Here is a 27,966-nt window from a genome sequence, read left to right as displayed (position 1 = left end):
TCCCTCCCATCCAGGCCTCCTCTACCCTCAGCAACCATCTCATGACAAACCAAAGCGACACAAGCGAATGAATTAAAAGTTTAATTCTGAACCATTTTTATAACCGTATCTCTTGAAGCATTGTATCACAGCAGGTTACAACAACTTTGGGATAAAAGGCAACTGGTAAACTGTCCAAAACAAGGCTCAAGTAACACCTCTTACTGATTTACCCTACCGCACATATCCCCAATAAAGTTTTTGTTCAAAAACATGAAATAGATCCACCTGCTTACTTTAAGCATATTAAAAAGGAAACTAATGGGACCATTCCTATCTGTCTATTTGTACAAAAGGCTACACAATGTTACACGTCTCCAGCTTACGATTAGCGTGATTATGAATTAGTGTTCTACCCATTACTCAGTTCTTAGAAATCAGAATCGCTGTAGCAGGTTCACTAGAACATAACACTACGAGACTTAAAACTAACAGTTACTGCAAAAAATAAGAGCTACTTTAAAGCAAGCAAAGTCAGTACCATTACAGATATTAAAAAAAAACAAAAACAAGAAAAAAACAAAACAAGCAAGGCTAGGGTTTGACAACGCCATCTTGTGATCCGTTCCTGTGCATTCTTCACTGCGAGAGTCACTCCCCAAATCCATTTGTATTGTTACTCCTCGACCAAAAAGGACCAGAACAAAAAGTTTACTTCGACTGTTCCCATAGGAAACTCAGCTTGGTTAGTGTGTCAGGCACTTTCTGAGATACCAGCCCACCCTCGAGCCCTCTCAGCAACTCTACAGGCCAATCACAATGCGAGCTCAGACAACGCAGCTGTACAGAGAGAAAGGCTGCTATTAATTAATGTTGAGAACAGCAAATGTTACTCGTCTTGAGTATAACGCTGCAAAAGCTGTGGCAAAAACGTCAAAGTGAAAACTTCCACACATAGACATCTCCTTCCAAGGTATGTATCTGTTTTGTGGCAGATTTACAAACAGGCCTAAACCATTCCCACCCCACCAAGTCTCTGGAGTTCTGTAGGCAGAGTAAAGTATTTCACCCACACTGGCTTTTATAAGCTGCTTACCTAAGGTTGATTTACAGGTCAGTATCAAACCAGGCCAGCTGATTGCTGTCACCTGGGGGCAGCCCATCCATGAGGTCCTGGGCATGTCCCAGATCTGGCAGCCCATCAACCGGATAGTCAGCACCAGGGTGGTGGCCACCCATCTCATGCTCCATCATAGGGTCCATCCCCAAGGCATCCTGGCCATATCCACCAGAGTGAAAAGAACGGTAGCTGGGATCTGCAAGAGTCAGTGTGTCCAAGACAGGTAAAGGAGGGAGGGAGAGACAGACAGACAGGTCAGGTCATCTTGCCGGGAGCATGCTTTACAACACCAGACCTCCCCAGAGCTCCAGAGACTACCACCCCAGCAGCAGTCTGCCTTCAACACGACATTACCATGGCAGAACATGTGGCAGCATTTACGGAGCCGACCCCGGCATGTGGCGCTCTCAACAGGCTGAGGAAGTCTACCTGGCAGGCAAAGTGCCCGTCACAGTTCAGGTGAGAAGCCAGAGAGCTCCTGCAATTAATTCCCTGGACAAAGCCTCCAGGATGGGTGATGGCAGCAGCACCTTATATGCTGCTCAAATCTGGGTCACTTTCCAGAAGGCTCTGAAGGACCACCTATGAATCACCCACCCTAGACCCTTCCCTCTCTAAGACAAAAAGTGTGAGGGGCTGGCGGCTTGCCGCGGCCGAGCTCCCCGTGCTCCACTAAACACTGCTGTAACTTTGGAATTCAGGGACCACCTTAAAGTACAGCTACCACTTCCTGCAACCCCAGCTCTCAGATGAGAGGACCAGCCCTGTGGATAAAAGCTGTCACATACCATCCTGGCGATATCCAAGGGCTTCTCCCTGGGCACCAATGTCCAGTCCAAGATCAGCAGTCTAAATGGGTAAAGGACACAACGTAAATTCTCAAAACCACACCTGAGTTTAAACGTACTATCAAAAGACAAAGAGCTCAGACTACACACAGCACTGAAATGTTCACTGCTGTTGAAGAGCTAGAGGTGCCGCAGTAAACACCCGGCGGCAGGCGGATGCTCTAACACTGAATGGACAGCGGGAAGCGGTTGGAATAGCAAAGCTGCCATTACCCAGACACAGGCTTCAGGATGGAGGGAGTGGGGAAAGTCAAGGGTCAGGTCAGGACATGCTAAGATGCCTATAAATGCCTGCAGAATAAACACCACTCACTGTTTGGACCAGACTCTGAACCCTGGCTGGAATTACATGGTCTGAAATGTACTTCTAGGGACGGTTCCCAGAAACAGAGGTTCAAAGCGTCAGTCTACTGAGGATGAAGTAACAAATTCAGGAGAAAGTCTGTGAAGCAGACTTCCTTTCCCATCCCGGAAGACCCCCTCCACTGTAGTCCCCTCTCCTCTGTTGTGAGTGAGTTCCCCGTGGATGCACAGGAACAAACCCAACTTGCTGAGCGGGCCTCAGCCTGCCTACCTCGTTCCAAGCCATTGGCTCTGTCCTGAAGAGAGAACTGGTCAGCTCTACTGAGAGCCGTTTCTTGTAGTCCTGCGGCTTGTCCTCAGACATCCGGAATAAGACAGCAGCTGCATAGGTTGCTGGGAAGTGAAAAGAAAGCAGTCCTTCAGAAGAGACCCAGCACCAGCGCACAGGGCAGCCAATGGGTTGACAGGCTCCTCCTACTTACCCACGCCTTCATTCCTGGAGTGAAGCAACTCTGTCAGGGGAGCCGTGGCTCCCTCAGCTTCAATGGCCTCTGCAGCCTCCTTGTCCTGAGCAAGTTCACAAAGGACCCCTGCAGCTACTCTTTGGATGTTTTCAATGGGGGAATAAAGCAACTATGGAGAAAACACAAACAAGACCTACTTGTACCAAACGTGGTACAGCTTGCCAAGTGGAGTGTCAGCAGCACCCACTCACTGGGCTGTGTTCCTTCTGTGTTCACAGGAGAAGGCTGCCCTGGAATTAATAATTCCCAAATTTTCTCTCAGCCATGAACCTTAGTGACTGTGCTCTAGCCCCCCCTCTTCCTGAGGCTATGGAAGGAAGGGCTTCTGGTCTCTAATTCTCTCAGTTTTTAGGAACCTAAAGTTAGAAGGCTCCCTCCCATCTGAAGCCAATGCACAACGCACCTGCACAAACAGTGGAATGGTATTGAGTCCTCGGATTACAATCCGGTTGTGAACGTCCCGAGCAAGGATGTGCAGAGCCCCGGTACACCCTTCCACTATCTCCTCCATGCGGACACCCTCCTAGGAGAGAAAAGCAATTAACAAGCTGACACTCTCTTCCTCAGTTTCTAAGCACTGAGCAGCAGTTGATACCTATTCACACTGTCCCCAGAGGTCCTCACAGCTTGCCCAGTGCTCAGAAACAGAGGGGAGGGTTCCAGATCTGCAGGTTCAACCAGCAGTGGACCAAATACAGCTGCAGAAAAGCCTACACCTGTGCCAGGAGCAGCCCACTGGCCCAACACTCCCCAGCAACCCATTTTCTCTCTTCATGCCCCCTAAAGGCTTAGCCTGACCTCAGGGCAACAGAGACCTGAGCTGCTTCTGCAGCTACAAATGTACAGAGAGACAACTGAGGGATGACAAGTGTTCCGCTTTCCTATGCTTCAAATCCCAAAGCTGGCTTTCTCACCGCATGGAAGAACAGCAACCACTCTGGGGAAGCCTAAGTGATCGTGGGTCATTCTGATGGTTCTTTCCAGGTGTCCCTCTATTTTTTTTTACACTCATCTGGTGAAAACTTTACTCAGCTTTATTCCTACTGCTAAAATCCCGATGAGCTGTCAGGAGAATGCCTACTGCTTGTATCTCCTGAGACTGCTCAGTCAGCACCCTGTGTTTCGTACTGTTCACCTTCTAATCAGGACTGAGAGTTCCTGATTTCTGTGAGGACAGAAATTTCCTTCTCAGTCTGGAGGCGGCGCCTTAGCTATGAGGCCGTCTTAGGAAGAGGCCAGTGAGACTGGAGAAAAGCAAACCTACAACACGAGGCTCTAACACGGGCCGCGGAGGCGTCCTCCCTCTTAAAGACTCGGACAGAGTTAAAGTGTGGCTGTGGTAGATTTCTACGCACATGTACTCAAGGCCTAACGCCACACAGCACGCTATACTCCATATTCCCTCTTTTAAGGCTGACCAGCGAAACACCACAGTTTATGTCACACCCATCTCTTCTCTGGAAACCACAGCAACAGGCCAGGGTTTTTTTTTTCCCCTTCAGTCATTAGTAGCCTTCAGAAGGGGGGAAGGGTACAGATAGCATTTGTAGCTTACATTCACTCACTCACACACCTCCAAACAGCCAAGTGTCTGTCACAAAGATTTACCTACCACAAACTGCTGCTGTGTCCCACCCATGGAGGTACGCCGCTGGGTGTCCTGATGGGCTCGAACCAGCAGCTGAACTAGTCGTGGGATAGCGCCCTGCTCCCGCAAGGGTGCATGATTTGCTGGGCAAAGGGCAAGGTTTCGAATCAATCCAACAGTGGCCTACACAGAGGGAAGAATTATTAGACATATCACAAGCAGCCCTGAGTACACAAACACCCTACTCCTAGCCATGCGTCCCAACAGATAACCCCAAGTTACAATCTCAGTGCCCAACAGCCATCCCGTCCCCTGCTTCCCACCCTGACAGTTTACCTTTATCAGAGGCCAGTGGGATGGTGGGTGCAGGAGCTTGACCACAACCGGCAGTCCATAGTGAAGGCGAACGGCATTCTGGGCCATCTCAGCTTCCTGGTGCCGGCTGGTCAGATGGCGGAGGGCACAGATGGCAGGCTCAGTAATGTCCTCCCTGTCACCAGCACGAAGGACAGTACGCACAAGAGCCTCTATACCACCTACTTGGCACACCATCATCTTGTTTTTGTAATTATTGCAAGTAAGGTTAGAAAGAATTCCAGCTGCACAGGTGACCACATTGATGTCATCGGAACCCAGAAGCTGCACTAGAGTCCCAAGCAGACCTTCCATCCCTTCCTGCGGAGATAAAAACACGCTGAGTTCAGGGCTCACGGACACCCTAGCACCAAGGCAGAAACGTCTGCAGAACATACCTGTTTAGTAGCAGCATCTGAAAGGTTTCTAAGAGTCCAAAGACAGTTCTGAACAAGTCGCTGACTCGGATCTGTCAGATGAAGTCCTAGTGCCTGCATCCCACCTACAAAGTCAGACAAGGCGATGGCTTAGTTAGGGGAGCCTGTCAATCCTTACAGTGTCCCCTGACTGCAAGGCCTGCCCCCTCCTCCCTAAGGACTTTATTTCCTTCCATTTTCTAGAATGTCACACAGTCTGCCTGGCCAGTGACAACTGTCAGATGGCTGCTATCTCCTTCCATCTTTTATGGAAATAGTCTCACCATCTCTGTTACCTGGAGGTAACATTTCCACCAACACCTTTCATTCCTTCAGCCACTTCCAGAAAACCCTTCAGCACCAGGCTCTGCTCTGAGCTGGAGACAGCAGTGCATAGGGGCCGTGGCTGCAGTCACAGCTCCAGGCTGGGGAGGAAAGCACTGCCCTGAATTAAGTCATGGAGCTGGGAGGAAGGGGTGTCTGCAGGTCTTGAAGCATGGAATGTAAACTGAAGAGCAAAGACACTCAGGGACTTGGAAGTCAGACAAACTGCACCACGGTAGCTCCAGACAGTTAGGACTGCTTCAGTCTGAGTTCAAGGATAGCCTGGGCAACACAGTGACAGCCCATAAAGTCACTTGAAACACAACCCAAGGTTTGCATTTCCTGTTTGGGCCTTCATACCCTCCATCTCCAACCGAATCACCGTGCACAGCGAGAGGCAGGCTCTCACCTCCTTGCCCCCCTTTACACCCATTTTGTCTCCTCAAACCTGGCTAATTACACCTGCACTTAGTTCACCTTCCCATCTCTTCCTCACAGCTCACCTCTAGCTGCTGGCAGCCAACTGGGTTGAAGCTGAGGCTCTGCCTTTGTTAAATGGCTTGCCACTTTCCCCCAGACTTCCCTGTTCCCCTACACAACTATTAACTCAGAAAGTGCATCTCGCCCCGATACTCATCAGAGCAGCTGAGGAGACTTTAGGGACAGGCACTCTGACTGTCTGAGGAGACTTTGGGGACAGGCACTCTGACTCAGGCCTCCCTTCCTGTGATGAACTCAGGCCTGGCTTTCCCTGTTGTTCTAATCCGTCCTTCAGGCTGCCTGCTGATCCTTGCTAGGCTGTTTCTCACTGTGTGTCTACTCTCTGGCTTGGCAAATGCGGACAGCATCTCACTGCCTCTAACACAACCGTCTCACTTATCAACCTTGAGGACCTTTAGAATCTTACCTCACCTACACCTCCAAAGGGAGCTAAGTGCTCTACACACGTAGTGTCGAAACAGCAGCAAAAACACATGAGTACTCCTATGCACCAGGGCCCTGCCTAGCTTAATCTGGATGTTAACTCTACTGCCCACACTGCATTTCTGTCAACACTCGCAGCCTGCCCACACAATACTTCTTTTATCTACCTGGAGAGAATCAAACTTCCCCACGTCTCACAGGGAAAACAAGGCTGCTGCTTCTGCTCCTTTCTCAAGGAGGCCTCTTCCTTCCCACTGAGTTAGCCCAGACCCTCCTCAGTAACTGCCATTGCTGTGCACTGTTCACATCTGTCCTAATTCACAGCCCCTCTGTTCCACTGAGACAGGTCTTGATAAATATCCAGGCAGTCCTAGAACTCTTGCCCCTCTTGCCTGTGGAAGAGACTACAGGCCTGTATCCTAAGCTCAGTGCCCGCCTTCGTATATTGTTCTCATCAGCACGAGACTTAGGCACATGAGCCAGCTCTCTATCATGCTACCAGATACATGGTATAATGCCAAACTACACTGCCTAGAGTATTTCTGGTACCAAATATCTCATTCAAGATAAACACAGCAGAACGATGGGGGGTGTCTTAAAAGGTTTCCATGCGCATATTCCCAACTAATCCAGCTAACAATCTCCAAGTGTATATAAACAAGTCTTACAGTGTTTCTAGAAAAACTGGCAGAACTGATATCCCCTTATTCCAGGAATACAGCCATACTTGTCTCACTGTGAGCAACTACCTCAGTAACCCTCCACATCCTAATTCTGAAGTGCCCCAACAAGCAGAAAGACGGGCGCTAACTGCTTCATCCTCAGCACTGTCTACACAAGGCCTTCATCATCTCCTCTTCTACTCAGATCTGAAGCTTGGCTCAACAGCTCAGGCAGATGCTCTCAGGCACTTATGAAAGGATAGGAAGCCAGAGAGCTGCAAACGACGTTCTTGCACTCAAACAAGAGGCCCGAGTACAAACCATCTATTGTCTTTTCTTCTATCACGGAGATGAACAACATTAACTACCGTATATAAGCTGTTCCATTGAAAATACTGGGAGGAAAAAGCAGGGCACAGCAAGATCCTTCAGTAAGCCAGGGACAAGCAAATGCATTCTGTAAGCATGGACTCGGGTGCTCCCTACGGGATAGTCCAAGCACGTGTGCACTCACCAGCTTCCACAATGGCTGGCTTGTTGCTGGAGCAGACAGATAGCACCTTCAGCACTCTGCTTGTGGTCCACAGAAGCTTCTCGTAAGTATAGGTCCTCATTATATTCACTAAGGCTTGGGGTCCACCACTGGCCAGAATGATCAACTAGAAAGATGTACAACCAGTTGTTATAAAAAGAGTCCAGAAATGCTGGAGAGGAACCCCATCAGTAAGTTACTGTATCATTTAAAGATGAAATTAAACATGTCTCTGGACTCCTCTGACCCAAGGTGACTTCTGTGCTACAGTATTCTGCTCAAGTCCAGGCATGCCAACACTTTCAAGAATAGGTCAACTTGGGCTAGAGAGATGGCTCAGCAGTTAAGAGCACTGCTTGTTCTCCCAGAGGACCTGAGTTCAAGTCCCAGCATCCACAACTGTCTCTTAAGTCCAGTTCCAGTATATCGGATATACCACCCCCGACCAAGACATACATGCAGGGACAGCACCAATGCACATGAAATAAAAAGAAATCAATCACTGAAACACCTCCCTTCCTCTCAAAGGTCTCCACGAGGCCCTCACAGTGTTTCTTCTGTCTTGTATTCAAATTGGTAATTATTTCAAGGTATCTCCCGCCTGAGCGTAAAAACCCAAAAGGCCTGCTTCCCCGCACTCGCACTAACAGCTCTCAGCACTGTACCTTGCTCTCCTGATTGCCGTAGGCTAAGATCTGCAGGCAGTCTGTGGTAATGGCCAAGAACTTCACGTTTGTTTTGTTGAGCAGAGCAACCATCTTCTGCAGCCCACCCGCTAGGCGCACTGCCATTTTAGCCCCCTCCTGATGCAGCAGGAGGTTGTGCAGGGTGGTGATGGCGTAGAACAGCACAGAGTCCACTGGGGACCTGAGAGGGAGGACAAGAGCCTTTGTCGCCACGCTGGCACCCTCCTACTAGCCACCTTTCTAGTTAAGCGACCACACTTTCTTACCCAAGCATCTTCACCAGAGCAGGGATGCCTCCAGACTTGAAGATGGCCAACAAGCCCTCACGATGGTGAGAAAGGTTGTGTAAAGTCCCAGCAGTACAGCGGGCTGTTTCTACATCATTTGTGTTCTGCATGGTGCGTACAATAGCAGACACCATCTGAGGAGAGCGCATGATAGCATGCCTGGAAGCTTCCTTTTTGGAAAGCTGATGAACCATGACAGCAGCTTTATTCACCACCACCTAGAGAACAGGGGATGAGGAAGTGCCATTATTTCCAAACCTGACGTGGGACAACCAGGGCCACCCTCCCAGTCCCCCTCAAAGTAAACGAACGCAAGCTGTGGAACTGCTTACCTGGTCCTCATCATTTAGCAGCTTTGTCAGCTCGGGAATTGCACGTGTGGCAAGTTCCGCGTCATCCTGATAGTTAATCAAATTAACAACGGCATGCTTCAGCATCTGGGATGGCTCAGCCAGGCGCTGGACATTAGTGGGATGAGCCGCGTCAAACTGTGTGGAAGGGATCTGCATGCCCTCATCCAGCGTCTCAGGGAACATGGCAGCACGTACTCTCTGAGCCCGAGTCATTGCGTACTGTCCGTCAATGTCTGGGAAAGAAAGGTAAACCCACATGAGAAGTTGTCGCTGTCCTAGGTGGTGGCAATGCACTCACTTCTTCTACTTTCCCCTGGTGTCCTGAGTCTAAGCCACCCACATCCTTGTAAGAAATCCAACTCCAGCTTTTAAACACACAAATGCTTTTACCAGCTACTTGCTCCTGCGTGAAGGACTGGGAAAAGCCTTGCTCCCACTCATACAGGACTTGGGAGGTGTCCACATCCTCTTCCTCAGGGTTGCCTTTGCCACTCAGGGAAGGAGCTGTGGTGGTGGCACCAGAATGGATTCCAGAGTCCAAGTACGACTGCTGCTGCCAGTGGCTAACAGCGGCTTTTCTGTCTGGCTCCATGGCCATGTCCAACTCCATCAGATCAGCTGTAAAAACAAAACATGTTAGTGTACTGAAAATGCTACCTGAATAAGGCATCAGTGACAATGACCCATTGAAATACGTTTAGAAAGGCAGTCAAGGAGATCAGAATGACAGCCAGTGTGTGCTTCATGATGGAAAGAGGGCAACCCAATGGACTGGGGTTCCAGAATCATCCACTCAGACTAGACTCCCATGGGTGGCTTGGTGATTATCTCACCAAGCTGGTGGCAGTGAGCAGGAAGAGCATAGGGTGGGCTGGCAAGCCAGCGGGGCCTCGAAGGTACAGAGGCTGCGCGTGAGCGGCTCCCCAAGCACAAACCTTGAGTAGCCATTGTCCACGCAGGAGTGTCGTCACAGCAGCTGTACACTAAGCTTCAGAAACCCTGAAAAAAAGCAATTCATTCCAATTTAACCTTGGTTTCAACTGAGGTCACTGAGATGCCTGCCACACGTGCTCTGGTATGTGCCCACCAACACAGAGCAAAAGCTCCGGACACCCTGAAACCCAGACGCTCCACAGCCCCCAGCACTGCCTTCTGAGTGAAGCCGTGTCTCACCAGACACACAAGCGCTCTCCAATGAAAGCCAGCACAGGGAGCAGCATCCAAATTCCATCTGCTCTGTGAATTCCTCAAGGCTAAAGACACTCAGACTGGGCTGGCCATGGAGACAGTGGAGTTTTAAAAAACACCAAATTTTAATAAAACAAATCAGTTGTTTTTCCTGACATAACACACTGATCAGAACGGTGATTTATTCGATTTAAAAAGCAAAATTATTTATCAAGTCAAAGTTTGAAGGACAAATAGAAATACACTTATCAAAAGATTTGTCTAAGTTCAAGCAATAATGTACACACCACGGCAACAGGTACGGTTGACCCTATGATTAACAGAGTATGACATTCCTCACAGGTAAATTTTGGTCTGCATTATGCCTGCATTTTATCAAGTCACCAGGAGTAAAATGGAAGCTCAGGGCTCGTGGTCTCTAGGTACTCTATGAACAGATTTCCACTAGGAATGTGTGTCCCACACAGGTTCACCTGGCACTACATCTAACACAATGAGTACTTACAAATAGGAAGGACCCTTAGGTATGACTGCGTTTTCAGTTCATGCAAAGGGGAGTCTGAATGTTTGACCATTTCTCCTCTAAGTAGAGGGAGGCACATTCTGTTTTCTGAGAAACTGTTGCTCTGAAGCCCACGCTGGCATTCCCTCTGCCTTGGCCTCCTTGTTTCATCACTCCTCCCAGGCTAAGGAAAGTAAATTCAAGTTGGACCCTTGCTTGAGGCTCCACATACTGACACTGGAGGGGAACCTCTCCCTCAAGAAGCTTGTGCCCTGCTGGGTGGTAGTGACACAGACTAGCACTAGGGAGGCAGAGGCAGGAGGATCTCTGTGAGTGAAAGGCCAGCCTGGTCTACACGGTGAGTTCCAGGACAGCCAGGGCTACAGAGAAATCCTGTCTTGAAAAACCAAAAGGGAAAAAAAGAATCTTGCATCCTAAGATGAGGGGCACAGTCACATGGTGAGACACCCACTCCCCTGCATGGAGAGAAGGGTGTGGCCCCACTGCTCACCACCCTACCCCCTGCTGCCATGCCACCCTCCGGAAGGGCAGTCCCAGTTCCTTATCTGGCCAGCACAAACAGGCCTGGGGTCAGTCAGCGCCACTCCTACAGGCTGTGCACCTGCCTGTTTCCCCCTCCTGGTGCACAGCCCAAACATTTCCTCTCTTCCTGGGTAAATCCTGCTGATCTGGACCACGATTTACTAGTAATCTTACAGGGGCGGGGAGGAGTTCATGTATCTGCACATGTTGGAGTCTTAAGCACAACATACATTTAGCATATAGTACTGGCAACTAAAAAGCCCATGTAGTATATATGAAAACCATTCTTCCTCCTCATAGCTACCTGCAGGGTTAGGAGAGAGCAAACATCAACCACGTAGCAGAGTAAAAACAGGAGGAAAGGGAGCTGCCAGGGTAAGCAGCAACACGAGGGCCAAAGCATTTTCTACAGACAGAACCAAAAATAACAAGAATTCTTAGCATTGCCCACCAAAAGAAAGTGTAAGTCCGCCCTGTTCTGAGTGGTAAAGTGGGGCAGTCTTGCCCCACAGGAAACTTTTCCTCATCAGAGACCTCAGGCCAAGGCTGGCTCTTTGCCACACTCCAATCTCCAGTTCCCAGTAATCGATGCTTTCTATCTGCCACTGTGGGAGACTCTTCAACATCAAAGAAAGCTCAACAAGAGCAAACTCAGCAGTAACAGACAGTGCTTTTAAAATGGGGTAAGTCGATACCACAAATACTCTCACCTAGTATCCCCATCAAACTTGGAACAAAAAACAAAAATCTGGAGTTAAATATTAACAAAGTTGCAAAATACTCCTCAAACACTGCGTGGAAAGACCTCAAACATAAAAAAGAAGAAAAGGTTACGATCCAGGAACTCAGGCATGTGAGAGGAATCCCAAGACAGAATCAGGAGAACTCCCTCAGCGTCCATCAAGGTGGTGGCGGTCAAGGGCGCACACGGTGACCTCTGACAATGTGGGTGGGGCCCTCGGCTCCTCTTGCACCTCAGTCAGTCTAAAGAGCCTGTGCACACACTATCGTGGGGTGTCTTTTTCTTGCACCTCAGTCAGTCTAAAGAGCCTGTGCACACACTATCGTGGGGTGTCTTTTTCTTGCACCTCAGTCAGTCTAAAGAGCCTGTGCACACACTATCGTGGGGTGTCTTTTTCTTGCACCTCAGTCAGTCTAAAGAGCCTGTGCACACACTATCGTGGGGTGTCTTTTTCTTGCTCTTTCTTTAAATGTATACTTTACTTTTTCAATTATCTATTAGCACAAGTCATCTGACTTTAACCTATCTATAAATGCCTCTTATAGAAATAGTAGAGATTTACACGAAAGTTATTTTCCAAGTTCCCATCAGGATAAAATTAGTCACCTTGTAAAGAACTACCAGTAACTGTAGATAATGTCACTGCATAAAGCATACACATTCTAAAACCACTTTAACACCGGCAGTTTATGCCAACAATCCACTTTTCAAACTGTACTAGAACAAATCCAATTAGCTGAAGGAAACGCTGCTCTTCACCTGTATAAGCTGGAAGGAGTCTTCCTGATGTGACCCTGGAATGAAATGCCCCGAGTTATGGACACACAAATGGCAAGGAGATCAGGCTGTCACCAGTGCACCCTCCCCCCAGGCCACAGTGACACCCTGAGTACAAGGATGATTTTCTTTGGCCGCTTCTGTAACATCAATCCTGCAGTTCATGATAACATTTTGGTATTATATAAAATTTACTAAGTTTTTTTGTTAGCTTTTTGGTTTTTTTGTTTTGTTTGTTTTTTTGAGACAAGGTTTCCTGTGTATTGTTTTGGAGACTCTCCTGGAACTCGCTCTGTATACCAGGCTGGCCTTGAACTCACAGAGATCCACCTGCCTCTGCCTCTTGAGTGCTGGGATTAAAGGCATGCGCCACCAATGCCCAGTTAAGTATTTTTTCAAACAAAAATCCCACACATCAACCGTTGAAAGAGTGTGAGCACCTGTACTGTAGTGAATGGTCAGAGTTGAACTGAATTCTGCCTTCAATTCCTGAAGTTTTGTTAGTCCTTCCTCTCTTGCTTGTTTTAATACCAGTATACAATAAACATCTTAACTAATTCTAATGACAGAAATGTAGTAGCACTGTGGGTTTTAAAGGATAAAAGAACTTCTAAGCCTTTGATTAATAACATTGATTGGTTGATAATCAAGCAACAAGGCTCCAAAAAGGGACAAAATGTGAGTTAACACCAAGTTCACAAAAGGCATCACACAAGCTGTCCACTTACCAACAGCTTGTCACGACCAACTGTGATCCCAGCCTGCCCACCCTACCCTGCAGTGCTGCCACAGGATGCAGTGAGTCTGTGTGGTTGAAACCTAAAGTCTGAGTTGTCAGGTTTTCAATGTGGCGCTTTGTTTTTATGGAGCATAATATACACAATACCTAACAAGTTCTTTGAATATGCACAGGACCACTGTCCACATACTTCAATTTTACAGTTATAACTATGCATTTGTTGTCGGCCTCATCGATGAAGCTAACCCTTCAGACCATAAAAACTTCAAGAAGGGCCGGTCTTTCATAGACATTACCAAGAACATGTCATTATAAAAAAAAAAAGTAGGTATGGGCTGGCACGATGGCTCAGCGGGTAAAGGCACTTGGTTCTACCCACCAAGTGCAAGGAAAGCACCAACTTCCCTAAGTGGTCCTTCTCATGTCCACCATATGTGTGCAGAGTAAATGCAACAAAGCGCATTCTTTTAAAAACAGACGCTAGTACAAGATCAAGCCAGTAAGTACTCCAGCATGGGGGCAGAGTCCCTCAAGGCCCAGCAGAGTTGAGGAGCAGCTGGTAAGCACTAAGGGGAACAGAGCTGTTTTCTTGAAGGACAGGGAAGGACTCCAGTCGTAGGTCAACCATGTTCCCATGGATGGTCCCACACCCATGAGCGAAAGGGCAGCACCAACTGGAACCTGGGGGTTATTACCAAGAAGAGGGCATGATGTCTGGAGGAGCCTGGGGTGGTAGGCAGGCCTGGGAAGGGAAGGGAAGGACCATGGGTGAGTGCGGTCAAAGCACATTATTATATGTATAAAATCCCCAGCTACAAACAACTCACACATTCTTTCCCTCCAGCTCACCAGTGCTTACAGCTTAGTAGTAAAGTCCTCACCAGCACACTCGAGGTAGCGGGCTTCACTCATCACACGTGAATACTTTACGACTTCAAGTAATGCTTCTAGGGCTCCTGCGCAACATGTGAAGGCCGCACTCCAGCTGCCTCAGCAAGGACGGAGCTAGGACGGTGCCAATGCTCACTAATCAGGGTGGGGAGTACATGGGTGCTTTGTACAGGATTCTCTACCCCTTACACAGAACCAAACTAAAACTAGTCTTTTTTTAATATAAAAAACTAGACCACTAGCATTTCAAATAAAAACTGAAGCCCAATGTTATTTTGAAATTTTAAAAACAAATCGTTACACTTCTAAACTTCTAGAATTCTTAAAATGGAGCCATCCTTAAAAAAAATACAATTCTCAAGTTCACAAGTGACTGCATGTTTAAATTTGACAACACCTACAAACACCCCTGAGGCACTTTTATGCCCATTAAATGGGTTTTTATAATCTAATAAGATTGAACAGAAAACTCAGCTTCAATGAAATAAAAAGTGGCCATTACAATTATATGCAAAAATTATTTTTCTTTAGAACAAAAGTCTGTTTTCTGGTTAGAGACACACGTAACAGCTCAAACAAACCCTAGTCTGATTTCTTTATTTAAATAGAATACTTTAACTCCTGAAGCTGATTGGGGAGGCCACACCACACATGCCCTGACCTGTGCTCCCACAGTGGGGCAGCTGGCATGGCCATGCTTCCTGAAGCTGGGGCTTCCTTAGGCTTCACATGCTCACATTTCTGTAGACTACAGAGAAGACAATGGCAAAAGCAATTGTCCAGTGTCCAGACAGAGCCCAACAGCAGGCCTTCCAACCACTCAGGAGGAGCTGGACAGACGCCCGGGAAGATTTAGAAAAACTGGCTTGTCACTCATAGGCATCATCACCTGTGCCTTATGGTATAAAACCACACCCACACATTCCATCAAACACAATTAAAAAGTGAAACTCAAACTAAAGCAGTTATAAAGTATGTGTTAAAACTGAAGCCCTAACAAAGAGCATAAAGGATGTATGCACACCCGCATACATTTTAACACATTCTAGTTAAAATTCTAGGCAGTGGACCACTAGCTATATGGTAATTTTAAAAATATCATGATTAAAGGCAAAAAACCCACAGCACACAAAGAGCAGGAAAAGGGAATCTTTACAGGAAGAAACATTTCAAAGAAAATGGAAAATAGAACGATCCCCACAGCTAGGCCTTTTGCCTGCCTCACAGGACCCGTCAGAGATGGATGACAGACAACCACACCTGAGAGGGCTCACCAAACCTGTTAGAGGCACATGTCAACACCACACACACACACACACACACACACACACACACACACACACACACACACACACACACACACACACACACACGCACGCTAGAGGGCTTATTGGGTGGTCCACCTCTACAGTCAACCAGAGTGTGTACACTGCATCAACAAAACTGAACAAACAATCTCTGTGTTAAATGGACTAGATATTCACTTACCCGACAAATTTTAAGTACCTTTTGTTACTGGTGTCACATTATCAAAGAGTCTCAGAAAGTCAAGGTCATATAGCTAGTAATGCCTCAATTTCTTTATTAAAGGTTCAGACAATATTTTTGGCCATGTTTCTTCCCTCACCCAACTAACAAAAGAAGAGAGAACTGAGCTGTGACTCTTAGAAATGCAAAGCCACCCCAGTGTGGTGTCAGGGAGGCTCCCCAAGGCAGCATTAGGCAGAGAGGAGGGCAGAGCAGAACATTCCAGAAGTGCACAAGTGCTTCTTTAGAAGGAATAATTAGTATGAAAAAGGTACTAAATGGTGACCAATTTAACACAAACAGGGAACCATGAGCAGCCTGGGAATCAATAAAGATGTAGAATAAAACTCAAAGTGAACCAAGAAGCACTGAGCAAGTAGTGTTGAGAGCCAGAGTTCCTGTTCCCAAGTTCCTAAGGGCGGGATCATGGAAGCCTAGCTGAGCAGGTCTCAGGTCCAAGTCAGCCACTCCCCCCACCCCAGAGTTCACAGAGTGAAGGGACTGTACAATAGGAACAAAAAAGGTAGACCAGCAAAGTGGTTACTATGGTCAGTCAAGACTGAATTTCTCTCACAACTTACACAGTCATTAAGGAGACTATCCACCCCGCCCCCCAGTTTTTTCAACATTATCAAGCATGCAAATGTTTTGCATATAACCTGCAGAACCAATATAGTATAGACAAATTTAAAACAGTGTTATTCATGCGTGCACATACACAGAATAACTGTAATCAATATAGAATAAAATGGTACTTGTCCAAGAATAAATTATTGATAGCCAAAAAACTGAGATACAGCGTTAAAAGCCTAAATGCTAAGCCAACTAGCAAATGGACTCTGTGTAGACGTGGAAACCATTCTACTATCTTGCTTCAAAAAACAAAACCGTTGAAAATAAAGTAAGCACTTCTCTCTTGGGGGATCATCTTATTTATGTAACCAAGTATGTATGATCTATAAACTCTATGAATTTCCCAACTAATGAACTACTCCTTCTGTTCAAATCCTGGTCTGTCTGTGGCCTGAGTCAGGTACTCAGTCTTGTCAATTCAATCCTACTTCTGGAGACTCCAGAGCTACCACTGGTTAAGGTTGAGTCAATGCTGAGGGTGAATGTAAGGGTCAGAGCTTCAGATAAAGTCGACTCCCTCAACAGTAACTAAGCTGGTTGGTACCCATGGTCCAGTGTTTCTCAGCCGTGAGTCACTCCACACTCTACTACGCAGCTCTAAGCATGCCCAAGAAAGGGGTGCAGCGTCTTGAGCAGGCTTCCACTTTTAGACTATAGGCAGCTAGTGGCAGGGCTCCAGAAATTTCATGTTTTACTTTCCCTCCCTTGAGAAAAACCTTCCTCACCTGTACTTGTTACAAGTTTCTTTTTCCCATCAAACAAATCACAAATCTGGCTTGCTTTCAAGACTCAAGGCATGAGCTCGGGGAGCCCTGAAACTTCACCTTCGGTCCCTATCGTAAGTCTGCAAAGTACTCAGCATATAGTAAGCTCAAATACTTGATGGACTAACGTGCTTATCAAAACAAAACGTTATATACTCTCACTACTCAAACAGACACCACCGCGCTAAGGAGGTGGCCACGCACCCAGGTGTCCAGTTCCCACTTCCAATCAACATCCTTCTTCAGCTCTGAGCTCACTAAACAGGTGTCTGCATCCATTCACTGATCCACACACGCACCAAGGACAACAGTAAGTGCTACCTTTTGGTTAAGCACACTAAGCCAAAAACAAGAAAAACTGAACAGAAAGGATTTTTTAACTTTTAGTTGGTTAATAGGTTATAAAAAGGTCATCTCTTAGTTGTTTTCATGTGATCTTTCAAAACAGATTCTGTGAACAACGGGAAAAAATGATCTATGAAAGTCAGTTTTTATTTGGGAAAAATATTTCAGGTTATCAAGACCAGTATGTAATAAATCAGAACTGAAAGTCTTTAGAGACCATAAGGACCTGCAAGTATGTTCAGGTGTCCCCACACACAAGTGGGTCCTTCTGTGCTCTCTAACCAAGAACTGCCAAAGCCAGGAGGAGCTGATAAAGGACCCTGGCACGGCACTTTTAAAGTGTCCCATGGGACACTGACGTTATAGCCCTTAAGGGGCAGTAAACACAAACACCAGAGTCCAAAGGTCAAGAATAACATCAGGTATCAATAAACAAGATTAAAAGGCACACAAAGGACCCAAGAAGGGAATGAAGAATGACCCTAGCAGCAGACCCCGGGCAGCAGCTGCTCCCTGGCCCCAGCCGCCTCATCAAGTAGGGCTGACATTTCACTGTCTGGTGGCTTCCACAACAGCCAAGCCTTACAGCTCTGAAGTTCCCTGACATTTAAAGTATAACAGAGAGCCAAGATTTTACTAAGAATGCAACTGCATTTTATTATTTTGATGCAAATAACTTCAAGGAATAGTAACTCATCTTTGTTCTATTTTGAGTCCCAAAACACACCAGTAAATGAGACGTTACCTGGAGCTACACATACTGTTTTATTTTCTCAATTTGCCAAAATTATTATACAAAAGGAACAGTTTCATGACACAAACACCATGCATTTAGCACATAGATCCCTTCATTTATGTATTCAGCACACATTTCAGCAACCCCTATGTGCCAGGAGGCTAACAGGCTCTGGGGGATGGTCCGCTCAAGGGCAGCCTTCAAGCTGGGACCAGGACTCAGGAAAGAGGCAGCATGTGGGGTAGAGTAGAAGCCCTGAGAAGAACTCAATAACCTGTGCAAGGGCCGGGCGCACACAGGGCACACAGAACCACACTTCCAGCTCAGTGCTCTCTTGAAAGGAGAAGGTGGAATGTGACACGATTGGGCTGAAAACGGCCCAATCACAGAAAGCTCTCCAGCCGTCAGCAGGAAATGGCTGGTCTGTGCACTCGATAATGGTTTCTTGTTTTTCTTTAGGGATCCACTGTGTAGCCTGGAGCCTGCTTAGGTAGCCTGGCCTGCCTCTGCCCCCACATGCTGGTTCTCAGTCAGCACTGTGACAGGAGAGCTTATTCTTGCCACAACTGAAAACCCTGTAGTAACTACGGAAGGGACGCCAAGCAAGCAAGTACAGCAGTGGGCCAGGTGAGTCACCGTCCTGGCTCAGCAGTGCTTTGGAGTCAGAGACAAAGCTGAGACTGGGAAAGAGAAGTCTGTAAGAGGAATGAAAACTGAGCACCAGAGTTGGGAAAACACTGCCGCCCTCCTGAAGCTGCACCAGCCACGCCTATGGGTGTTTCAGCTGAGTTTTTCAGCCACACAGCCACACTAGCTACAGGTAGCTAAATCTGCCGTGATACACCGGCACAAACACTGTGCCCCGCACCACAGCTCACATTCTACAGCTAACCTAGAAGCAGGAAAGAACAAAGCACACCAAATGCCGAGTGACCAACCAGACAAACTACAGCACAGGCACTGCCTGGTCTCCGCAAGGGCTGACGCGGTGTGAACAGGAAGGGGTGAACGGGGTGAGTCCTGCACAGACCTCATATCTGTGAGGGCATCAGCTGAAAGCAAGCAAGGGGCAAACAAATCCGTAAGCACCTGTCAACTTCAGATTTCCACAAAGCAGAAAGGCCTGCCAGGGAGGAGAGAATATGCACTGCCTTATCTGCTAAATAAGGGAGGATGGTATCATTTTTTTTCAAAACAAGGTAAAGGTCAGGTGGTGGCAGCTCACATCTTTAACACCAGTACTTGGAGGCAGAGGCAGGAGGATCTCTGTGAGTTCGAGGCCAGCCTGGTCTACAGAGTTACAGAGAACCCTGTCTCAAAACAAACAAACGGGAAAGAGGTGGCACTGGGAGGGGTGTGCGGCACCAGGTCTTCATCAGTCTGAAGGACACTGGACGCGGACAGCACAGGAGCCTGTGCTACGGTGAACTGAGTTAAAGCGCTGTGCTCTGCCCAGAAGCTGCACTACCTCCTGCTACAGCACCGAGGGCACTGAGGAGGAACAAGGGTATAACCGGCAGGAGTTAAAAGGCCTTCACAATGTGAAAGCCAAGACTAGGGTGGCATGATGATGGCAAGAAAATGACTCAATGCTGGACATACTTGAGAAAAAGGTGGATGAAACTTGCAGAGAATTCAGACAAACCACGAAAGGAAGATGAAAGCAGCAGTTGCGGCCCAGTAAGTTGGTAATGGGAACAGTTGGGGACAGTTTCCAATTCACTGCTTGGGTTGCTTCCTACAAATGCACCATGGTGGTAAACCAAGAGTTTACAGTGAGCAGAGAAACCAAGGCATACATTTGCAAATCATAGTGTCTAGGTAAAGCCAATGTGTGAGTATGAACCAAACAGAGGTTCGAGGACTAAGCCCTCAGCTCAACCACTCCAACCCAGGTCAAAGAGGAGAACAAGAGCCAAGGAGCTGCCAGTCAAGGGTGTGGAAAGCTGGTCCAGGTGTGGTGACCTCCCAAGCAACTGCAGCAACTGGGCTAATGCTACAAGAACTGACTGAATGGAGGTCCCAAATGTGTAACAAGGCGGTCACTGGTAGGATTCAAAAGGAGGGGACATTTAAAAATCATTAATGGTATAAATCACAGCATATCTGTTTTAAACATAAGAGCCAGGCAGGCCTCGGAAAAGTACCAAAGTGCAGGACAGAGAATGGCAAGCCTTGTGCACCTGCTCTGCCACACCCAACAGTTATCAGTTCATTCAGAGAAGGTAAAAGGGCAGTCACAGACAGAGGGGGCGCCTGGAGGTTAGTCTTCCCATTATTCATTATTCCTGGGGCGGGGAGGACAGGGGAGAAAGAAGCATGGGTCAGAGAGGGAGAGTAAAGAACGCATCATAAAGACTGGCCACAAAGGCGCACAGTGGCTGTGGGGCCCAGACTGTCCAGCTGAGGATCTACTAGAGGACAGTGTCTGCGGTCCCTGATGTGAAACAGGGAGGGCAAAATCCTGAGTACGTGACAAAGGGAGCGTGTGGCTGAACTGAGATAGAAAACAAGATTACTAGAAGAAACCAAGGAACTGCGAGAACAAAAATGTCCAACCACAACCCATAAAGAAATTCTTGTCAGAACATAAACCAAAATATATCACAAAGTCTTCCTTGGGTTAGGGGTGGCAGAATTACGCAGTAAACGTAATTGACATAAAAGTCGTTTACATTGGAGTTACCCAATGGAATCATACTACTAGGAAACAATTCAAAGGGTAGACCATGTGTGGGCTGACACAGCTCTAAACCGGTCCTGGTGTCACCAGGAAGTATGACAGGCCTAAAGGAGACAAAAGTGAGACAGGAATGCAAACCCTCAGGAGAGGTGAGTATGTAATCTGAAGTTATCAACATGAAAGTTTAGAGTCTGCCAGAACGATCCCGTCATTAATGAGGAACAAGACCCTTGGTGCAGCAGTACAGCATAGGCTAGAAGGGGTTACACCTCAACACCTCAAGGAAGAGCCATAGGGAGGTGCCACAGACACAATGACAAGCTTGCTAGTGACCAAATCCTGCCAGGAATTGAAAAGGGAAGCGGTGGCCCATCCCCAGGCAGAGTGATACAGAGTGGCAAGTGGAAGACGGCTGTGTCCAGAGTAACAGGCCCCTCACGGCCAAAATGGACCCTTGATGCAACTGACAAGGCCATGGGTTCCAGCTGCGCCTCTAGCTGAGGAGAAAAGAGTAGGTGTCAAACAGACTTCTCAGAGAAATGTGCACTGGGGTACAACAGCAATAAAGAAAAGCCCAAGGCCCTTCAGTACTCCTTCAGAAGGCAAACCCCACTCCCTCAGCATCCACAGGGTTAGAAGCACAAACGTGAATCACCACTCAAGGCAAAATCTGCCCCACCATTACCACCACCATTTTCCTAACTATGGCTTTTGGCAGTGAACTTCAGGGCTGTATTGAGCAGCAACACCACGGTGTCCTGGTATTCCTAGACTTTCAACTGCAACTTCCTATGTGAAAACAGGGTCAGACAATGTCTGGAGCTCTGCACTAGCACCCAGGAACTATAACAGCACAATTAAAAGAGGTGACAAAGGTCTCTAGCAGATAATTATTGGACATGGAATCACAAAATGGCTGGGTTAAAATCCTAAATTTAAGCAGCAAGACCCTAAATAGATAAATCAGCACACTGTCCCCTAATACTTGCTTCTATTTCTGCATCTACACTGCATTTAATACTGTATTTTATGTCGTGCAGTCTTTTCACTGGCACAAAAGAAAGCTTTTTCACACAGCATTAAAAAAGTTCAGGAAACCCTGTGATATACTATTAGTACACAACAGTACATTCAAAATCTGAAAGCAGACTCATCCCTGTGCCCTTGTCCCCCTAGTTCTCGACATGGGCATGGCTCTTCACCTGCTTAGTCAGTATTAAGGAAATGTTGAAAGCCATCGCCCTGCAATGTAACCAATTCTTACTCCAACCTAAATTTAACATCTTCAAACTGAACTGGCAAGAATCCGGCAGTGAACTCTGTGCCTTCCTTACATTTTACACAGCTGGTGCCCATAAGCACACACTCACTCACAGGACCATGAGCACACACTCACTTACAGGACCATGAGCACACACTCACTTACAGGACCATGAGCACACACTCACTTACAGGACCATGAGCACACATGCACTTACAGGACCATAAACACACATGCATTTACAGGACCATGAGCACACATGCATTTACAGGACCATACCGTCCACCGCTGCAGCTACTGGAAAGCCCGGTGATACACTTTTATGCTGGTCCTAACTCCAGTTTTTGTATTCTTCCTTCCCCTTCAGATGAACATCCAGCAACCAAATCTGCTGACCAGATAAAGAGTCCCTATGATGTGAAGAGTTAAGAACATACTCAAGGGTTATAAATTATACCATTTCAAAAACTGTTACACATATCTGTTATAGATTTGCTTTAAAAAAGAAAATCAATCCAGAAATTGAGTTAAATCTCAAGAAAAACCAAAAGAAAAAATAGAAGTGCTCTAGGCAGCTTCCCAGACTCTAGATCAGTGGTTCCCAACCTGTGGGTCTCAAGCCCTTTGGGTCAATCCATTCTTTCCCAGGGATTTCCTAAGACCACTGAAAAACAGGTATCTACATTACAGTTCATAACAGTAGCAAAATTACTGTTATGATACAAAATGAAACAGAACAACCTCCTGAACCAGTGCTGATACGCCTCAAGTAGGAAAACTGGGATACCACACGACACTAGGCAGGTGTGGTGGTGCACACAGCACAATCCAGCAACCCAGAACCCGGTCCAGGCCAACCTGGACCACAGGGAGACCCTGCCTCAGGAAAGCAAACCACCCTTCCCAGCAGCTCCGTGAAGACGCAGGGGGCTGTGCTGTAGCAAAGATGCCCAGGCCCATGTTGTTACAGCCCACCCGCTGGCATTTGATGTGAGATGTCTCACTCTGTACTGTAGGCTGGCCTGAGACTCACAAGAATCCTCCCGCCTCAGCCTTTTGTGCTGGATTGTAGGGTGAGCCACACTAGGCTCAGACAGATAATGCTTTTGGACACCAACTTTTTTCATTCCAGCCAGAATCTGCCATTTACACAAAGACCACTTTACAAACCGGGAGTAAAAATTCGGCTAGCAGTAAAAGACTGAACCAATATATTAACCTGCCCACCCAAACCAAACTGACCAAGAGTAATGTAATGCTAAAGTCAAACACACTCGACTGACCTCCAGCTCAACACTGGTTCTAAGTTTGGAGTTAGCCTAATTCTACATTCAGCTAAGACATCCAGGCTTCTAGTGAAAGTGGAAAATGGTTTAAGTAAGCTGAGTGGGGCTGACAGACTATACACACAGCATCTGTGGGATTTGTCTGCATTTAGGTGCCTAACACAATTGAGTTTGGAGTCTTAATTAAGACTACCATGAAGAGCTGGACCTAAACCACTTCTCCTCCGAGACCTTGACTGCATTAGCCTGGATACCAGGCATTTCTCTTCTCGTTGAGCTGCGGGTACCCAGTACGCAATGCCACAACGGGTTTATCGTGCCACGCTGGTCACTGTAGCTCGGTGGCATCACAGCTGGGGGGGACTGTTGGCCATTTCCTTCAGTCTCCCTCTGTCAGCCTGCACTTGTCTTCTGGTCCCATGAGAACTGGTCCTCAGGTAGAAGGCATCCAGGCCAGTCAGAGCTCAGGAGCCTATGGGCCCTAGTCTGAAGTCATGGCATCCTTAGCAATAAGAACTTACCTTCCACCTCTTATGGGCAACCAAGGGTAATAGCAATAGGTGTATGTTTTGAGGTCTACTATCCGGCCAACCACTCACAAGAGGACTTCTCATGCCCAATACTGGGGTTTTATTAAATAGCCTTTGGTTTTTGAAGGGAGCACTCACCAGATGAGAAAACTGCATTTACACTATGTGTGTATATTTACATATTTATGTGTATTATAGGTTTTTAGGTATTTAATAGTACATGGATATGCTAAAGGGGGGGGGGGTCGGGAGGTGGCAGACCCAAGGCCTTAGCGCTATACACAAGGAACTATAGGCAACCGAGGCATGCTCTGAGTGGGAAAGAGTCTTCCCTAGAGGACACATAGTTAGTTATCCAATACCAAATGGCCAAGCAGGTTACAGTTAGGAGGGAGGGGAGGGGGAGGGAGGGAGGGAGTGTGTGTGTAACAACAATTAAGGAAAAATAAGACCACAGATTTCAATGAAAGGGAGATGGATATGGAGGAAGGAAAGGAGAAATGGTAATTATTTCAAAAAGTAATAAAAAGTCACACTCAAATGTTACTTCCTTAACACAAGAAACTTGAGTCCTGACAGCTAGGTGGATCACCAACCAACTGTCTCTGCATAACTGACATTCTATTTCATTTCAGCCAGTTTCTGGAAAGCAGATCCAAAAACAAAATCTAAGCTCAAGAATCCTTCATAAACTGACCATTTTGCTTCAAAACCTAATTTGGAAGAGGCTTTACTCGTGTAATTAACCAGGCTGGTCTGAAACTTTACCACAGGAGTGGAAAGGACCCTGCAGACAACCTTCCTGACAGCAGGACTGTTCTTAACTCACAGGCAGGGAACTCAACTCACTTTACAGCTGACAGTCCTCACTAGCAACTCCTTACAATTCTCACCTCTAAGTCACCTTTACTCTCTTGGGGCGCCTGACATTTGGCTTCTCATACTGTAAGCAGAGGCGCCCTAAACACCCCCTTCTGACTGCCAGTTCTCCTGCAGAGGGGCAGCTGTCCTCCATGCCACCTTCTAACGAGCACTGCACAGCTGGTTCCCCCCACACAACCACCCAGGACACACTCCACACAAGTCGCTGGAGTGAGAGGAAAGTGACCTGCCTTCTGTCCACCGGAGGGCGCTCAACAGCATGCGGCCTCAGCTGAAAGGGAGAAATGTCTTAAGAGACACCACAACTCAGTCCAAAAAACGTGCCCAAGCCCTTGGACAGCCTACATCCTCTTCCAAAGGTTTTTCTCCCCGAAGAAGACTATATGCATTCTCCCGGGAGTTCAACACAGCAGGTGAATCTAGGTTCCCAGCCAAGTGGCACTCAGCCTTATGCACGGGGAAAGTTTCTTAGGTAAACAAGGAAATAAGGACCTGGTCCACTTCCGATCCACACATCACTTCTCTTTTTGTGAAACCACAAGTCAGCACTCATTTCACACTGCTAGTGATCTATGGGTCACACCCTCTGCCGCCTCCACAGGCCTGACACCGCACAAAAACGTTAACATTTGTAGTGTTTTCTACAAACTGCAAACACTGTTTATCAGAAGTGTGTCCCACAGGTAGAGTCCAAGACACACTAAAAATTTACCACCTCACACCCAGGTGATGGGGTCCAGACCATTGCCTCACCTCAACACGGAGCCTTCATCTGACTCATGTGCTGGCACGGCCCACTTCACCACTTAGCAGAGATAAGGATCCAAACCCCCCACCCTGTGGGCAGGCCCTGCCTGGTCTCTGCCCTGCGGGCTCCGCCAGTACTGAGCACACTCGTCCCCCAGCTTGGCCGTGGCATTCTGAAACCGGTGCTAAAGCTTCATTCCCAACAATTCCTATCCCTATCATCACTACAGAAGTAGATACGCCCCAGGAGACATTTAATACCCAAATACACATTCTCCAGACCAGTGGACCTGGAGGTCGAACGACCCTTTCACAGGGAACGCCTAAGACCATCAGCAAAGATATTTATTTACATTATGATTCATAGCAGGAGCAAAATTAAGAGTTATGAAACAGCAACGAAAGTAATTACACTTTTGGTGGTCACCACAAAACAAGGAACTGTGTTAAAGGGTCGAAGAATTAGGAAGGTTGAGAGCCGTTGCTCTAGACAATTCTAGAGACAGTATTTCTGGACACCTGTGTGCACGACTGCACGCTTCCCTATGTGAGGCTGACCCTCCTGCGACTGAGGTCTGTCCCAGGCAAGCTCAGCTTTGCAGGCTCCCTGCTTCCTCAAGGACTTCTGTCTGGGAAGGTCTGGTGCTAGCTACTTGTAGGTCTGCAAGTTTCCAACTCCCCTGCCTCCCCGTGTCCAGACTCGGCCTTCAGGACAAAGGTCAGGTCGTAGAACGACCATCCCCAGCACGGTCATCTGCTACGAAGGGGGTTCTCAAACCTTGGAGGTACTTCTTTTTAATTTCTGAATATTTAAAGGTAAAAGTGAACTAAATGTAACAGCGGCCTCAATTCAAATGAAGTTTGGGCACAACGCATCGAGATACAAAAAGCCACAAGCTTAAGCAACATTAAATTAGAGACCAACAGAGCAAGCTGTATTCCCTTTCCCGGGACGAGGAGAGCCTGCACCGACCGAGACGTCTGCAAGCCACAAGTAAATGGCGACATGGCTTCCTAAACCCCAGACAAAACGCTGCACAACTTGGCCATGTGAAAAACACGAGGCAGACTTTATCAAAGGCAGAGCTGCCGTCTCCCCAGCCTGCCGTCTGGTCTAAGCCACCATTATTCACGGCACAAAGCTCTCGTTTCACTAAAACCACTCCTCGATTTCCTCTCGCCGACCTCCGCATACCAGCAGCCCAGCCACTCTCCATTCAGCGCTCAGGCCCGGGGGGGAGGGGAGCCCACAGATGTCTGGAGACCCGAGCCCGGAGACAAAGCTGCCCCGCAGCCCGGCGGCGCGGGCCCGGGGCCCCGAACTTCAGTCCGCTCCCCAAACACAACACTCGGAACAAGTCGCCGCGCTCGCCGCCCGGGCCACTCTCTCTCTCCCTCGCCCCGAGAGCAAGGGCGCGGAGGAAAAACACACTCCGTGCGGACCCCACACTAAGTGGCTCGCCTTAGCGGCTGAGGACGAACCCCCCTCCCCCTAGCCCAGGCTTCCGAATCCTGCGCACCCCCCACACCCACACACGCACGCCCAGGAGTGGCCGTGGCTCGCCCACGACCCCAGACTCCGGCTAGAGGCTCGGCCCCCGCTGCCACCCTCCGAGGACACGCTCCTGACGCATCCCGCCCGCTGCACCCAAGAGTTTGGCGACTCCGCGGCTTAAAGTTGTTTGGATTCAAACTCACACAGTCAGGTCGTTGCAAGGGAAGAAAAAAAAGGGGGGAGAGAGATCTATACGTCCCCCACGACGGAAGCAGGCGACGCGCGCCGGTCCGGCGTCCCCTGTGCGCGGGGGCGCCCGCACCCCCGTCTCCGCGGGCCACGGAGGCGGAGCCCCCGCCCACCCCGCCCCCGCTGCAGCCCCAGCCGGGACGCGAACCGCGGTCCCCACCCCCACGGCGGCCAGCCGTCCATCCGGGCTCCCGGAGCGCGCCCGCCCTCCCGCCTGCCCGCTCCCCCGGCCCGGGCCCCGGCCCCGGCCCGCGCGCCCCCCGCGGCCTCCCGCCGCCACCCGGCCCGAGAAGTTTCCCGCTGGCGCGGCTGGAGCCGGCCCGCCGCAGCGCCGCACCTCGGGGCCGCGCGCTGCTCCTTTACGGCCGTCCGCTCGCCCTCGGCCTCCTGAGCTGACGGCTCAGCGCCCACCGTGCTCCGTCTCCGCCTCCCCGGGCCGCGGGCTGCGCGCAGGACACGAGCTGACGCGGCCGCCACCGAGCGAGGGCTTAAGATGGCGCCGCACAAGGAGCGCTTTATAAGCGGCGCGGTACCGTGTGTCCCTCC

The 27,966-nt window shown here is 48.4% G+C and overlaps 1 protein-coding gene across 3 annotated transcripts; it reads right to left on the bottom strand.

Moving 5' to 3' along the window:
- Nucleotides 1–66: 66 nt before the first annotated feature.
- Ctnnb1 (catenin beta 1) lies at nt 67–27,925 on the bottom strand. Of its 3 annotated transcripts, XM_013122224.3 has the most exons (16): nt 27,758–27,925; nt 9,836–9,899; nt 9,291–9,518; nt 8,880–9,133; nt 8,527–8,765; nt 8,240–8,441; nt 7,557–7,701; nt 5,115–5,218; nt 4,699–5,037; nt 4,387–4,545; nt 3,178–3,297; nt 2,733–2,883; nt 2,522–2,643; nt 1,888–1,948; nt 1,076–1,295; nt 67–661 (listed from the first exon to the last, which is right to left on the bottom strand). In XM_013122224.3, the coding sequence occupies exons 2-15, from the start codon at nt 9,846–9,848 to the stop codon at nt 1,087–1,089; spliced, it is 2,346 nt and encodes a 781-aa protein (XP_012977678.1). In that variant the 5' UTR covers nt 9,849–9,899; nt 27,758–27,925; the 3' UTR covers nt 67–661; nt 1,076–1,086. The 3 variants fall into 3 exon arrangements, with proteins under 3 accessions (XP_012977678.1, XP_005082380.1, XP_021089862.1); XM_005082323.4 differs by having other exon boundaries at nt 67–1,295; nt 27,758–27,924; XM_021234203.2 differs by lacking the exon at nt 27,758–27,925 and adding an exon at nt 22,511–22,625 and having other exon boundaries at nt 67–1,295.
- Between the last annotated feature and the right edge of the window lie 41 nt (nt 27,926–27,966).

Source organism: Mesocricetus auratus, unplaced genomic scaffold, assembly GCF_017639785.1.
Source record: "Mesocricetus auratus isolate SY011 unplaced genomic scaffold, BCM_Maur_2.0 Super-Scaffold_100691, whole genome shotgun sequence".
NCBI lineage: Eukaryota > Metazoa > Chordata > Mammalia > Rodentia > Cricetidae > Mesocricetus > Mesocricetus auratus.
The sequence above is the reverse complement of the archived record's forward strand: the minus strand, read 5'-3'. Positions and strand labels throughout refer to the sequence as shown.